Source organism: Carex rostrata, chromosome 35 (assembly GCF_964058835.1).
Source record: "Carex rostrata chromosome 35, lpCarRost1.2, whole genome shotgun sequence".
NCBI classification, from domain to species: domain Eukaryota; kingdom Viridiplantae; phylum Streptophyta; class Magnoliopsida; order Poales; family Cyperaceae; genus Carex; species Carex rostrata.
The window spans coordinates 234,637-251,318 of record NC_135952.1 but is presented as its reverse complement, the minus strand read 5'-3'; the positions used below and the strand labels follow the sequence as shown (position 1 = coordinate 251,318).

The window sequence follows — 16,682 nt, the reverse complement described above, 5'->3', positions numbered from 1 at the left end:
TTTGGAATTTATGACAGATACCACCGATACCGTGGTAGTTGGAATCATCTCACACTACCATCCCAATTTATATGAATGAATTTATTTAGAAAATATATTTAATTATTTATTTAATTCACATATAAATTTTGAAAATAATTAATTTTATTTATTTATTAAATGTATTTGAATCTTATTCAATTCATTGTAAGAATTTAATAATTAATGTTATTGTAATATATTAATATGATTTCAATTCTCACATTTAACCCTAAACCCTTTTAAGGCCTTTCTAAAATTTGTGCTAGTACATAAACAACTGAACGGATTCAAACTTAAAAAATGAGGTACCTTAAGATGATATGAATTCAGTGAATGCATGGATTTAGCATGACAAATTTGGCAGGTACATCTGAAAAGTCGTTTCTCATTTTTTTTTTCTTTTTTTTTTAAATGAAAGATAAAGCTCTATTCTATTAGTTTTCTTCAAAAAAACAAAATTATATTATAGAATTCTTTTTCATTTTATAGATTTTAAATCCATGACTTTCTACATAAGAGTCGTGTAGAAGAGCCATATACCTTTGCCACTGTACTAAAAACCAGTGTTTTAAATAGCGCGCCATAGCGTTTTTGAACCCTAAACGCTAAGCTGTGGCATCAAAACACGCTATTTGAGTTACGGAAGCTATAGCGGTAACAGAGGTCCGCTATAGCAAATAGCATGTAGCGCAAATAGCGCGCGCTATGCAACATGAGTTGCTTTTTTTTCAATTTATATGTACTTTAAATAAATGCTCAGATTGGATTTTAACCGTAATTTTTTATTTGCAATTAACGTACTAAGCTTTATATTAATTATTAAATGAGAGATCCATCAAACAAAATCAAATAAGGAAGCTATAGCGCACTATGCAACAATTTATATGGGTTTCAAATAAAGGCTCAGATTGAATATATTAAGATATTTCTTGAAGTAACAAAATGATACTTACTATATGGTAGTTTGAATATTTTGAATAGATTAAGATAGTTAATTATGCCATGATATCTAGGTTATTTTGAAATTTAAATAGAAAAAAGATATATTATGTCATGATGCTGAATATATTTTGAATAGAAAAAGGTCGATAGTTTATGATATTAGTATTACACTATTACTATAGATATTTTGAGTCGCAATTTGGACTTTGTATTGGTTCAATATGAATATTATAAATTTTTTGATCAATTTGATGTTATTTATTATTCTATGAAACTTAGATAATGTTGATATTTAGTACAAATATATGATATAATTTTTATAAAAATAAAAAAACGCTATGTAGCATAGCTTTTGCTATAGCTTTTTTTGTAGGCTTTCCGCTATAACGCAATAAACGCTATTTAGAACCTTGCTAAAAACTGATTCTTCTCACATTTCTTTCTTAAATGTCACATTTTTTAATCCCTCAATTGATTAACCCATTGTCTCATATGAACCGGTTCCAAAATTTCCCAATAACAAGAGTTGTCAATAATATTATTAACATTTTAATGAAGAATAGTTTAAAAAAAAAAAAGGAGTCAACTGGGGATAGGAGCATAGCGCATAGTCTGTCTATTGGAAAGATCGAAGGAAAGCAATTACTTTTTATAGAAATTAAAAAATTAAATTATCAAAAACAAGATTAATTGTTTTTTTCATATAGATGGTTGTTGGATTCCAGCAAGAGCAAACTAATTAATGGAATTGATCTAATGATTTAGTTCAATTAATTTTTACAAGTATCACATCAACAATCACACAATGTACAGAACCGAATCTCCTGCTTCTTTATGGACAGGAATTTTCTACTCACACGTAAATTTAGTCATTCAATTTGCTTTGAGATCCGCACTGTGATGAACAATTTGATGAAACGGAAAATTGAAAAGGCTCCTCCGTTAGCTCTTTTTCCTTCTGATCCTACATTTCTTCTCTCCATCTCGCTATCTCGCTATTCCAGGCACGTTGTTCCCGCTCTCCCAGCCGTGTCATCCATTTGATGGAAAAACCAATCATCTTGTTTCTAATAATTTGAATTTTTTATTTCTAAAAATAAAAAAAATTTGGAAGGGAGGTGGATTATATTTTTTATAGGATCGAGGAAACAGGGCTGATTGATCGAAGTAATTGGGGATGAAATTTTTTAAATATAATATCTTCAAGTCATAAAAGCAACAAAAAAAATTGTTTTTTTTTATAAAATTATTCATTTTTAAATCTTTTACAAATTGTCCTTACAGGCCTTATTCTCTCCTCCCTTTCCCCTCCCTTTCTCTTGTTTTATCATAAATTATTTTCAGTTAAATATAAGCATTTTAAATAAGTTTGTTTCTTTTTTCATCTTTAAAAAGACGGGGACAAAAAAAAAATCGCTAATAGTTAGCAAACAACGACACAAATCGTCTTTAATCAGAGAGCCGAAATTTTTAAATATACCGTACTTCAAAAAAAGATAAATCAGACAATCACGATTTTTGAAAAATTTGAATTTTGACACGGCCGCATCTAGGGAATGTGGCCACCCTTTTTTTCGTTCAGATTGAACTGCTGCATGAGAAGAACAAAAAAATAAAAAAAAGGGTGGCCGCATCCCCTAGATGCGGTCATGTCAAAATTCGAAATTTTCAAGAAACGTGGTAGTTTGGTTTATCTTTTTTGGGATTATGGTATATTTAAAAATTTCAGATCAGAGAGAGCCAAAAAATAAGACAAGACAAGACAAAATTTTGATAATATGTGATAATTGTAAAATTATTTTGAGCACAAATATATTTTGCTAATTTAAAAAAAAACACAGCCGTAAAAGATTTCCATCACTTTATGATTTAAGATTTATTCTCAGCCGATTTGAGATTCAGACTAAGCGTAGGAATAATATTATTGGGCTTTGAGATTCGTACCGAGTTAAGAAAAACAGTCAAAAGATTTCCTTTTCAGATAATGCACTAGAGGTAAATTCGATCACTAATAGTCCCCGGACCTCAGTCCCCAAAAAATCCCCGGACTTTTAACACTAATCCTGTAAACAAGTCTATCAGATTCGGTAATGTTATGCAAATAATTCTGTAAACAACTGCAATTGATGCTGCACATATGAAACCGCGTGCGTCCAAAGCAAAATGCGTGAAATCAGTCCAAATTGCGTGGTCAAACTAAGAAAGTACAATCAAAGTACAGTTAGCAGTTATATGGGGACCACCTTCTAGAAGTTATAACCGGGACCAGATTTTATAATTTTTTTCCACACCTTCTAGAAGGTGTCCGTTTAACAGTTTGTATGTTGCATCCATTTTCTAATTTTCTTTTATTTTAGATACTTCTGTAAATATTAGTGAACAATTTATGTGAATTAAAAAATTAAGAAAAATATTATAAAAAAATATTATAATAAATTTCATATTTCAAAATAATTTTTTTTTAAAGTAAAATAAATTAAATTAAATTTACGTTTCTACAAAAAAATTGATAACTTAAACAAGATAATGTAAAATAGTAAAAATTCTATAAACATTATCAATAAAGTTTGTAAACATATATGAATTATTCTATTAGCAATTCAAATTCTTTCAACATTTTTGGAAACATATACAACATAACACTGAAAGAAAAAAAAATTACAACAATTTTACATCATACAAATCACTACTTGCATACTCTTTAAAAATTATTCTGCAAGTGTTCAAACTATAATCACAATAGTAACCCAATACTGTAACTATATCAAAGTAATCCTGTAAACAAAACGTTGTAATCCTATAACTATGACAAAGTAATCCTGTAAACAAAACTATGTAATCCTATAAACAGCTTTTCAAAACTAAAAACTAACAATGACTACATTAAAACTTTGTAAACAGAAATCCTGTAAACATAAAACTAATTCAACTAATTCTGTAAACATCAATACTAAATCCTGTAAACTAATTTAACAAATCCTGTAAACATAAAACTTTCAATTCTGTAAACATCAATACTGTAAACATCAATACTAAATCCTGTAAACTAATTCAACTAATTCTGTAAACATCAATACTAAATCCTATAAACTAATTCAACAAATTCTGTCAACATAAAAACTTCTCATTTCTGTCAACAAATTCTGTAAACATAAAAACTTCTCAACCTTTCAAATAAGTTAACAGTTCTGTGAAAAAAACAAAATGTCATGATGAAATTTTATGTTAAAATATTGATTCAACATCTCAAACCATAAACTTTATATTATTTTAATATAAAAAAGTAAAAAGGACAAACGATTCCGTTCTTATTTGGCAATTAAATTTTGAGAGGTGAAAGTGAACAGAGAGGAATTGGAAAAGCTTTAAATAAGCAGTTTGAGATGGACCGTTAAAAATATTGAAACGGCGTGAAAAAGTCGGCGGGGATTATCGGGGGACTGAAGGTGGGGGGATGATACCTTTTCTCTATTATAATATCTCTATGTAATCTCTACGAAGTTCTTTATATCTCTATGTAATCTCTATGTATCACTTCAGTATTTTTTTGCGCGGTTAATATTTTCTTTATCGCTGAATTTAACATTTACTACTTGAGTACGGATAAATAAATTTAGATGTATAAAAACATCAGTTATACTAAAATAATTATGAATAAGTTTTTATACAAATCTCTGCACGTAATATTTTGTATGGAATATCAATAGTATCATTTTTTTATATAATTTTTTTATTTTATATATGAAAACCCCAAAAATAAATAAATTGAAATGACGTATTTTATGGTATATATTTATAGAGATGGGCTACGGTGAGTTGCGAAATAAAGCAACTATTTTACTTCACGCTCATATTTTGCGATTTTAAAGTTCAAAACGTCGATTTGAACCGTTCATCTTGTTCTCCATATTGAAATGTGCTTGGAGACCAAATTTTACATTTTTTGAAATTTTTTTTTACTATTTATTAAGCAATTTTGAAAGTCGCTGATCTGATGGTCCAGAAAATTTTACTGTTTTTTACTGTTCACAGCAAAATAGCAATTTTCAAAAATGCTTAATAAATATTAAATTTTTTTTCAAAAAATGTAAAATTTGGTCTCCAAGCACATTTCAATATGGATTAAACATCTAATGGTTCGGATCGGTCGTTTGAACTTTCAAAATAAAAATACAGCGTGAAGTAAAAACGCGTTTTACTTCACAACTCACCGTAGCTCATCTCTATATTTATAATTGTAATAGATATAAGAAGAAAATATAGTTACCGTACATAAATTGATTCTATATTTTTATTGAAAGTAAATGAAAAGCCCATTGAAAAAATAAAATATTTTTTTAAAATACAAAAGTATTTACGGGAAAAAATAATTATGGTGCATGAAATTGATATCTAAATTATGTATTAAATGATTTCTACTACAATCTATTAATATGCTAAACTGGAAGGGTATATGAGCAAACATTGATTCCTTGTAAGATATATTTGAAAACTGGTTGCACCTGGAGCGAATCGCTTATTCTCTACTTTATTTCACTGAAATACGGGACCCACACACTAGAAGGCAGGGTCACGGTTTTTGAACTCCAGGCGTAACCAAAAGTTATTTTTTTATTGGGCGACTTTTCTAGTTATTTCCGTCTTCCTCCTTAGTCCTTATCTCTAGCCGCAAATTTTATTTTATTTTATTTGTTTTTAAACTTGAAGCCCTAGATCCTTTCTTCTCCCCGGTGTCATCTCCGACCAAGGTACCTCTCTCTTTCTCCCTCTATCTCTCACTGTCAATCAACGGCTCTCTCTCTATGACTTCTTCCTCTAGGGTTTTTAGTCACCAGAAGCTTAGGCGATCCCTTTTGGTTTGGTAAACCCCTTTATCAATTCCAAATTAAAGAAGTGAACTTTGGAATTTTCACTGTGTACTGAGTAATTGTCTACTATTAGTACATTTTTATGCTTACACTGTTCTCTCTAATTGCATGCTTCAGTTGGTTAATATTTGCTGCTTAAATTGAAGCTATGAACAGCATTTTTAGTTCATTCCATTGAGCAAATAACCTCAGCCAGTCTGATAAAAATGCTGGGTTTTCCACTTGGTGCATGAAATTGATATCTATATTATGTACATATGATTTCTGATACAATCTATTAATATGCTAAACTGGAAGGGTTTATGAGCAAACATTGATTCTTTGTAAGATATATTTGAAAACTGGTTGCACCTGGAACGAGCCGTTTATTCTCTACCTTATTTCACTGAAATATGGGACCCACAGACTAGAAGGTAGGCTCACGGTTTTTGAATTCCAGGCGTAACCAAAAGTTATTTCTTTATCGTGTACTTCAATCTATGATGAGAATATGTTATGGTGGTTTTTCGGTGTCGGGTATATATACTTGCGGATTGTACCAAATGCTTACCAGTATACCAATTTTATAGTAAAAACTTGATGTTTAACAATCTAGGAAACCTCTATAATAGCACTGACCAAGAGCTATCTATTTTATCTTTGTTATTATTTTGCGGTGGTAGTAGCTTGTGCCGAAATGTCAAAGATACTGGCTATTTGCCAGATGGGCGGGGAGTTTATACAAAACAAAGACGGGACCTTAACCTACTCAGGCGGGGAGGCGCATGCAGTGGACATAGAAAGAGATATGACTCTTGATGATCTACGAAATGAGATATCGGGGATGTTTAGTTGCAATATGGAGGCATATTCTATCAAGTATTTCCTACCGAACAATAAGAAGACGCCTATTACTGTCTCTAACGATAAAGATCTCAAGCGCATGGTGGATTTTCATTCTAACTCAGATACCACCGACATCTTTGTTTTGAAGAAGGCCGAAAACAGGTATGCATTATTCTTTTTGGGTCAATATAAGAATTAAATTTGAGATAGTATGTACCGGTATTAATTTGTTTGTTTCCGGTAAGTGTTTTTGGAATGTACAATTGATGTTATCATATTCGAAGAGTTTAATTGCATTTGCATTATGATAGCTGTTTAATTTTTGTATATAAATGTGACATGATTACATCAATATGCCTTTTCTTGCTGAAAACACTGTTATTTTTTAAACTTAATATGACTGGATTTTCAGGGGCAGATCTACGTATAGCTCTGGGGGTGCTTAGTGGCTGCCATGATTTAAATTTTTTTAATCATGCATATTGAAATTTAATTGAATATTCATTTTTCTTAGTTTTTATATAGTTTAGTCCCTCTCATGAAATGCTAAATGTGTGCTTGTAGCCTAGTGGTTGCGGAGACTTGGGTTCGAATCCCAGTGACCACACATTTTGTATTTTCGCATATTATGTATTTTAAGTTTACGCCCCCCCCCCCCCAAACCCAATTTTCCAGTTCCGCCCCTGTGGAGTTCTTACATGCCTTAATTTTGCTGCTCTTTTCAGGATAATTAGGAGTGTGGTAGCTGACTCTGACACTACCACTGATGTTACCACTACAACGCTTGCCACTGTTGATGGCAGTTCGAAGAGACGGAGAGTATCTGCTGACTGGGCCAATCTAATCACTGGCGTGGGCCAAGTATTTGAAAGCCCAAAGGCATTTCGCGACACGCTCCATAAATATGCCGTGGCCAACAAATTCACATACAAATTTGTGAAGAATGATACAACTCGTGTCACAGCTGAGTGCACAGCCGAGGATTGCCCATGGCGTATTCATGCGTCAAAGTCTCCAGCGAAGAAAGAGTTCATGATTAAGAAAATATCTGATGAACACACTTGTGGCAAGGAGATGAAGCGGGGCCACCGCCTTGCATCCCAACGCTGGGTTGCGAGTGTGATCAAGGAGAAGCTGCGTGACTCCCCAAATTATAAGCCAAAAGATATCGCGAGTGATCTGGAAAAAGAGTACGGGCTGAGTCTCAATTACTCACAGGCAAGGGAAATGGAGATCTCTCTGTTTTCTTTTTGTTATCGAAGTTTTAGATCATGGGCCTAGTTTCCCCGAAATTGAACGGGATGCATTGGTAAGTCCCAGATAAATCTTGGGAGTCCACTAACGATCAGATGGCCCAAAAATGCCTCTCTCCAATGTATTCTGTAAAACGGGGTAGGAGCTTAACTCTAGGTCATACACACTTAAAAAGAAATTTAATTGTTGATGGTTTTATTTTGATGTTTGAGTTCTACAAGGGATACATTGGGATATAGGAGTATAGTTTTCCTGTTTTTATATGTTTTAGTGAGGTTTCTTCCGAGGGTTCATATATCTTTCTTTTAAAAGAGAAGAAGATATATAAGGAAAAACTGTCTAAACCATCAAAATTCTAACAAGATGCAGCGAGTTAACATTACTTGTTAACAATTAAAAGGATAATATTTGGGAGCTGACCGCTTAGGTATCTTTATTTCTGGTGCCCGGAAGCTTCTGATATTGAACCTGATCACTCAAATGGTGATTGTTTAGTGAAGTTGAAATAAATTTACTCAGTTTATGATATCCCTGTTGGAATTAAAATGGCCAATTAAAAATAAATTGAAAACTAGAAGCTAGCCTGTGGTCAGTAAATGGTACGGCTTTTTTTTTTTTCCACACTAAAATCAATGTTTGAATCCAGGCATGGCGTGGCAAGTTCATAGCAAAAAAGGAACTCTACAACTCGCTTGAAGAGGCGTCAGGCCAGCTTCCCTGGTTCATCAGCCGAATCAGCGAAACAAATCCAGGCAGTATTGCAACAATGGACTCACCTGAGGGGTCAAAATGTCGTTTCTTTGTAGCATTCCGTGCCTCGCTTGATGGTTTTGAGCACGGGTGCCGTCCCCTGCTATTTCTCGATGCTATAACTTCTAAATCCACCCGTCACTGGCGAATGCTAGTTGCAACAGCAGTTGATGGAGAAGGGGAAATTTTTCCTGTGGGATTCTCTGTGGTTGAGACTGATACGCAGGATAACTGGCACTGGTTTCTTGAGCAGTTAAAATCGACTCTTACCTTGTCACGTCCCATCACTTTTGTTTGTAATGGACAAAACGGGTTATTGGATGAGATCACACTTGTCTTTGAAGAGTATGGGTATCCTGGGTATTGTGTTAATCAGTTGATCGAAGATTTTACTGCTCAGCTGGATGACGAGTGGACCCAAGAGGTGAAAAATAACATGGTTGACAATCTCCGACTCGCTATTTACGCTCTCAAAACGGAGGAATTCAACCAGTGCTTAGATAATATCAAAGAACAGTCTGAGGATGTTTATGAGTGGCTTATGGATACCAAACCGGAGAGGTGGTCAGATGCGTATTTTAAGGGTTTGCGATACGGGCAGTATTCGTCGAATGCAGTTGAGACGTTTACTGATTGGGTCTCAACCCGGTACGAGCTGTCAGTGGTACAGATGGTGGATATGGTACGGTGCAAGATTATGGAGATGATGTATACTCGAAGAGAGACGTCAAATGGATGGACTGAGCCACTTACGCCTTCGGCCAACCGTAAGGTGCAGGAGCGCACGAATCGGGCCCGCACTCTTGATGTTGTTTGCTCTGCAGGTTTTTTTTCCATATTTCTCATGCTTTAATTTTTCCACAAAGGGTGTATTCTGGATTCCATAATTGGAATATGAATCAACACATGGAGAGAAAAAGGTCGCTTCTTTACGTGGTGAACAGTGAACACAAGTGAGGCTATGGTACTATGCATAGCACACTTTGCTCCGTACAATGGATCAATATCTTCATTTTCAAAGTTTAAATAGTCGATCCGAACCGTTCATCATGATTATCATATGAAAATATTTGGTTGCCAAATTTTGGAAATTTTTTTACTGTTTTTTAAATAGGTACAAAATCACTTGATAATGATTCTGGATCATCCAAAAGTAGTGATTTTCTATCTATCTAAAAAACTAGTAAAAAAATTCCTAAAAAATGAAAAATTTGGCCTCCAAGCACGTTTCCAAATGGGGATCATGTTGAGTGATTCGGATCGACTCTGTGGACTTTGAAAAGGGAAATATGCAGTCATAGTACGGACCAAAGTGCGCTATGTATAGTACCATAGCCTCACACACCTTTCAATATAGAAACTTAATGGGTTACTCCTACACACATACATACATACAGGTGATGTATTTGAGGTTCGTGACGACTCAGTAAACAATGTGGTGAATGCGGAAACATGGGAATGCAGCTGCCGACGTTGGCAAGTTGACGGTCTCCCATGCATGCACGCTCTTGCTGTATTTGAGCGGACCGATCGGTGCGTCTACGACTATTGCACAAAGTACTTCACTACTGAGTGTTACCGCCTCGCCTACTCTTCCTCTATCAACCCTATACCTGACGTGGGCCAGCCTATTGCATGCAACAATGAACTGATTAGCGCTTCCGTCACTCCCCCCTCACGCACGCGCCGTATGGCAGGAAGGCCGAAGGAGAAGCCGGCAGATCCTAGGATTTCAATCAAGCGGTCGAATCGGTGCAGCAAGTGTAAGGTATACGGGCACAACAAGGCGACTTGCAAGATGCCTGTTCAGATGGATATTTAATTAGGTAATGATGCTTATATTTGTTCAGTGTTTGTCGTGTTAACTTCTCGTAGGGTTGTCTGGATTTTTAATGGAATGGATCGGTATTGTATGGTAGTTGATAGATGTATTTTATTTAGTATGTGTTTTTCCATCCAAGTGTTTCTTTGCCATTGGTAGGTGTACTTCGGTGCCATTTGTGCTCATGTTTGAATATAATTTGCGGGGCCACTTAGTATAAGAGATAGTGCTTCACCATTGGTCGAATAACAACATTTCCTTGAATTACCTTTGGATTTCATGATTGGTTAGATATGAGAGCAGGAAGGGGATGTTTGTTTTTTTTTTGTGTAAAGTTTTCACACGTGTGAAATTTTCTTTCGGGTTTGTTTGAAGTTGATGACTGAATTTAATAGGCTTGATTTCACCCTTTTTTCCCCCAAATCTTCATGATTTTTTTTGTTTTTGTTTTTGTTTTTGTTTTTGGGAAGGGTACTTGAAAATGACTATTTTGACAGCTTTAAAATGTATTTAAATATGTGTGTGTGTGTTATTAGATACATAGGCAATCTAATAATTAAAATTTCATGTAAATTAAATTTTGTTTCACATTGCATCTAGGAGGATTGATAATTTTAAAACATTAAAATTTTAAGTCACCTTATGTACCAGTGTTGTAAATAACAGTATGCGTTTATCGGACGGACAAAGTATCGCCAAGTGATTAATCGGAAAAATTCATAACAGTTTGATTATCGTCAACGATTAATCGGCCTAAACGGACGATTTTTACAACACTGTTATGTACATTGAAATATACACAAATTTCATCATTTTTAATAGATATAATATGTGAATAATAGATCACGTGTGTCATGTTAGATTTCAATTTTAAATTTTATCTTTAAAGATTGTCAAATTGTTGAAATAAATAATTATCAAGTGATATATCTTTTTCATATTTCCTTCTAAAAATCAAATTCAATATTTCTGACGTGCCATAACTGTTGCAGTTTTTCGTATTTGGAAGTAAGGTTATAATCATGAATTTAACAATGGTCATCTTTAAAAACAATTATGGTTAAACCTTGATTAAAATTACTCTCTTCATGTTGGGTTTTTATTTTTTTCCTTATTCACCGTGAACTCTGTGGAATTAATAAAAATATCTTTTAGAATTTCTATTCATAGTAACATAACTTTGGTGTATAAATATTTTTAATGCTAAAGATAATTTTCTAGAATTGCTAGAATCACAACCTTTGATTATTAAAACATAAAAGAGTTATAATTATTCTTAAAACTCATAAAAATACAACAGATGTAGTAGAAGCAGACGCAACTGCAACTGCAATTGCAACTAGAATATTGTAAGAGAGAATCTGAATTATCCATCTTTGAAGTGTTTAATTGCAAAAACTGTTGTTCAATGTAGTTTTCTATTTATTTAGTTTAAAGCTTGTGAAGGAACGACAACACTTTCTATAACATGTAAATCAAAACAAAGAATATAATTTAAATGATGAAATTGAACTGGAAGGTGTACTTGATTATATTATCTTCATCGCGTATGGTGAGATTTGTAAAATTTGGTTTTTTCTTTAAATAGAAAAAAAAAAACAGTTGATTTGTTTGACTTCTTTCTAGTAAAAATATAGATAGAAACATTCATTATTTTGAAACTTTTTAAATATTAAAATTGATTAAGGAAGAATAATTAAGATTAAAAATGAAAACCACATTTCTACTAATAATTTTGGTTACATGTAGTTACACTTTTTAAGACAAAAGTTACATGATATTTATCATTGTTAAATTTTAAATTTGAACAATTTAAAATTATCTATTTATAATGCTTGAAAAATTTGAGAGCTAAGTGAAAACTCTGATCTTTATTTTCAGTTTCATTTTTTTGCTTCATTTTCTTTTAGTTCTAATGCATCGATTGGAATAAAAATATTAATTAAATTATTAATTCTAAAGAGCAAACATGTTACAATCACATTTAAAAAAAAAATTCTTTTCCCACATTACACTTATATATGACATAATTGACTTTCATAAATAAAAAACTCTTGTTCGAAATATAAAAGCGGATATGGATATGATTTTACCACTATCCGATATGTATCCGATCCGTTTGCACCCCTACAACGGGTCTAGATTATTGTAGTGTAGAAGAAAATTAAATGGAACGTCAGTATGTACATCAATAGTTTTGTACAGAACAATTACTAAATGCCATTTAGTTTGAGACTAAACTGATGGATCAAATTAATTATATAAGCGATTAGTTTTTCCTAATTTGAAAAATCAGGGATAACAATCACCTTCAAAATAAATTGACGATCAATAGCACTGCGGAAGGTCAAATGGAAAGTTCAAAAGAATTGTAAGACCAAAGGAGCATTAATAATTTGCCTCAAAGAAAATAATGCAAAGCCAAAAGGCACTACATGAAACCCAGCATAATTTTATATTCCAGTAGAACAAGAACAAAGTAGAAGAAAGAAAAATCTAAAACAGCTGCAGCAGCAACCATGCAAGGTACACTATATGCATGGCAGCTGCAGCAGCAACCATGCAAGGTACACTATATGCATGGTATCACCGGATCCATATTCGCTGCTTTTCTTAGTAGAAAAGTAACCGGCTGCTATTCTTTACTCTCTACATCTCTCTTCAAAGAAGAGTAGAGAGAGAAAGGGAATCACGTGGGAGAGAGAGGAAGAGGAGAGAGACAGAGAGAATAACAGCGGATATGGTTCCTGGTATCACCACATCCGAATTCTGAAGCATTACATAGTATGCATTTCGGAACTACCGCAGAGACACTGTGCTAAACTTGTCTTCATGGAATTCATATCCTCTGCATTAACTCAAAAGGAATCTTTTGAGTTGATGAATCTCAACCATCTAATTTGTTTCGAAATTCATGCAAACTAGATCTGCACTAATATTAAAGAACCCCTATATTATAGGCATGAGTCGGATTTGCTCCGTTTAAAATCAAACGGTTGAAATTTATTAACTCAAAAGATTCTCTTTTGAGTTAATGCAGAGGATATGCATTCGTCTTCACGAACACACCTCTCGAACATATCTTCTATGTTCTGCAAGGTGAAGCTGAGTTCCCCCAATTTGATCGGGCTATCGCATAAACACTTGCGTCGGCGAAACTAAAAAAATTAGTGCAACACTTGTTATATAATTATTTCATATTCATTTCAATCTTGGTTGTGAGATAAATGATAATACGATATGGTTTTCAATTTAATCTCTTTTTCACTGATTATAATGCTACAATAATGATATTTTCTTTTTGGATAAATTTTGTCGGAGGTCACTGAACTTTAGTCTTTGTTACTAATTGGTCACTCAAGTTTGTTTTGTATCTTGGTAGCCATTCAACTTTCAATTTGTTTCAATCAAATCACTATGTAACTATTTTTTGTTTAAAATAATGATAAAATATGACATAGCAGTCTATTCAGCATATTTAATAAATTATGCAACTTATTTGGAGCCATGAAGTATTTCTCACCCACTTTCTCTCTTTCTTTTTCCTCTCTTCCAGCACGTCTATACTCTGCACTTGTTTATCTTTGTTTTCTCGGCCATCCATTGCCAAGGTGTCTCTCCATTATATTCCATACACAAGTACATAACAAATTCTAGCTAATTCAAAAATCTTCTATTAAATCAATTTAATTCAAAAGGCTGCTCTCTTATTCTATTGAACTCTTGCCATCTTCTACCCGATCAGAGTATAAGAAATAAGGGTATAACATTTATATCAATTAAAACACTATGTTCTAGCTTACCTTCATTTTTTAAGTAAACAACCACTTCTTTATTTCATTTGAAATTTCGTTTAAGCCAAACCCTAACAAGCGTCCAGCTTTCACAACGAGAAAATAAGAGAAACTCTGATTGCTTGATCTGTTGCTTTAGAGCAGGCACGATGTGTGAAGTTTGGGAATATGGTGGAACTCAGATCCCTTGTGGCGAAAGCTTGTTTCAGTGAAGAACGACATCAATGGATGACTGGGTAAAAAAAACAACAACAAAGTAGAAATGTGCTGGGATAGAGATCAGAGGGTGAGAAATACTTCATGTCCCAAAATAAGTTGCATAATTTATTAAATATGCTGAATAGACTGCCATGTCATATTTTATTATTATTTTAAACAAAAATAATTACACAGTGACTTGATAGAAACAAATTGAAAGTTGAATGGCTACCAAGATACAAAACAAACTTGAGTGACCAATTAGTAATAAAGACTAAAGTTCAGTGACCTCCGACGAAATTTACCCTTTTTATTTTACCTCTATTTCTTCACTCTCTATTATTTTCCATTCAAGACTTTAGCCAATGAATGTAGTATGCTTTTAGTCTCTATTAAATTGATTTAGGCATTGTTTCAAGACAACAACAAGACACTCTTTTGTATCTTAAAGTGTATACCTCAATTATCCGACAATTATTTATTTCGTATATGTATTCGTAGATTATTTGCTCCGTATCCGTATCTGTTTAAGGCGAATTTGATTTTAAATTTTGATATCCAATCCATATCCGTATCCGCTCATTAAGAGACAGATACGGATATGATATTAGCATTATCCGCTCCGTTTACACATTAGGAGCATTATTAGATGGTTAACCCACGTGCGTGCCAAAGTTTCCATCAGAATGTATTTCGAGATAAAGATATTGATAGGACAGCTTTTGCTTCACGCAACGTACGTACGAGTCATGTATGTACACCTATGTTGCATGGATACAGATACGGGTATCATGTCGGACACGACACGGGTACGGCGATACGACAATTCTCAAAAATCAAGGATACGACACGCTTATTATATTGTATGATTAATTTAATAATACTATTATTATATAAATTAAATATCAAAATTCTGGATTACTTTAAATATAAAAGCTAATAGCTTATAACATCAAATGTAAAGTGGTTCAGTGGTTAAGAATGTTTTTTGGACCAGGCGAGCGGTATTCAGGGTGTATCTAGATATGTCAGAGCGGTGTCTAGGCCGTATTCATACGAGTCAGAGCATGTCAGAGACCATATCAAAGGACTAAGGACAGGCCACGTAATGCGACGCATCAGCTGGCGTGTCTGATACGTATCGTGGCCGTGTCTGAGATGTGTCGGTGTCGGATACGTCTCGGACACGGGTACGATGGGTTTCTAGGAGTGTGAGTGTCAGGATAACATAGATGTACACAGTACATTGTTGTTTTTACCGTTCACTTCATGAAGCAAACACTGCGTCGTCCATATTATTGTCTGAGGAATCATGCCTCACCGAGAGAGAGCATAAGGAAATGGAAAGCCCTGAGGAATCAAAGTAATGTTTCTTTTGTTGGAATTGTTATATATGCCTCAGCTGATTTCTCAGTTGAGGGAATTAATCTGTGAAATTGTGTAGGAAAGTTGTTTACTTGTATTTCACATAGGAAAAAGAAGTTCAAGCTGGCTACTAATGAAAGGCCTGTTACCATTGAAGCTTCATGTCAAAATCACACTATTAATCAAGAGTCAAATGTTCCAGTTTCAGCATCTGAGAGGTATGCTTTTGAATTTAACTTGTCTGATTTCTTAATTATAATATTTGTGCTTTTATGTCCATTATATCAGTGGGTATGTCTCATTTTTGCTTTATTAAGCAAAATTCTTGGGTTTTTTCCTTTAGTGAAATTGGGTTGTGATAGGTGTGGCGAGCCAACTTAAAATACAACCTTTTTATGGAAATGAAACCCTCACTCCTGTTGGGTTTCGTTTCTAGCCTACCCATACTTGGGACAAAAGGCTCTGTTTGTTTTTTTTGCTTTAGTGAAATTAACATCACTTTATGAAAAACCCCTCAAAAATAAAATATTTTATCCATTCCTCAAAAATGAAGTTTGTCTATTGGTTAATAAACCTTAAACAGTAAAGACAAAGAAAGCCTCCTAGGGTTGATGCTGAGCTGGTCCGGTATCAGATTATACCAGATAATTGCACTAAAGTTGTTGGTATTTTTTTTTTCTCTCTCTAGGAACAAAGAAGTTAACTGCACCAGCCAAAACACTTATTCTGAACATTGGGGTGGTCAAGTGGTCTCTTATATTTATTCTTTTCGTTTATTCTGTTTGAATGTTATGTGGATCAAATCATATATCTATCTTGTAATGGTGATTACTACATGGATGA

General features: G+C 33.6%; 1 protein-coding gene across 2 annotated transcripts; it reads left to right on the top strand.

Moving 5' to 3' along the window:
• Positions 1–5,587: 5,587 nt before the first annotated feature.
• Positions 5,588–10,881, top strand: LOC144549273 (uncharacterized). 2 transcript variants are annotated; one of them, XM_078297995.1, is made up of 5 exons: positions 5,588–5,711; positions 6,497–6,818; positions 7,382–7,874; positions 8,557–9,484; positions 10,058–10,881. In XM_078297995.1, the coding sequence occupies exons 2-5, from the start codon at positions 6,508–6,510 to the stop codon at positions 10,480–10,482; spliced, it is 2,157 nt and encodes a 718-aa protein (XP_078154121.1). In that variant the 5' UTR covers positions 5,588–5,711; positions 6,497–6,507; the 3' UTR covers positions 10,483–10,881. The 2 variants fall into 2 exon arrangements, with proteins under 2 accessions (XP_078154121.1, XP_078154122.1); XM_078297996.1 differs by having other exon boundaries at positions 5,619–5,711; positions 6,494–6,818.
• Positions 10,882–16,682: the final 5,801 nt, after the last annotated feature.

Bases quoted from the DNA above. Each gene is read 5' to 3' on its own strand.
- LOC144549273 (XM_078297995.1), top strand. From the start codon at position 6,508: ATGTCAAAGATACTGGCTATTTGCCAGATGGGCGGGGAGTTTATACAA. The intron at 7,875-8,556 runs GCAAGGGAAATG...GTTTGAATCCAG, and splicing joins TGAGTCTCAATTACTCACAG to GCATGGCGTGGCAAGTTCAT. The intron at 9,485-10,057 runs GTTTTTTTTCCA...ACATACATACAG, and splicing joins TGATGTTGTTTGCTCTGCAG to GTGATGTATTTGAGGTTCGT.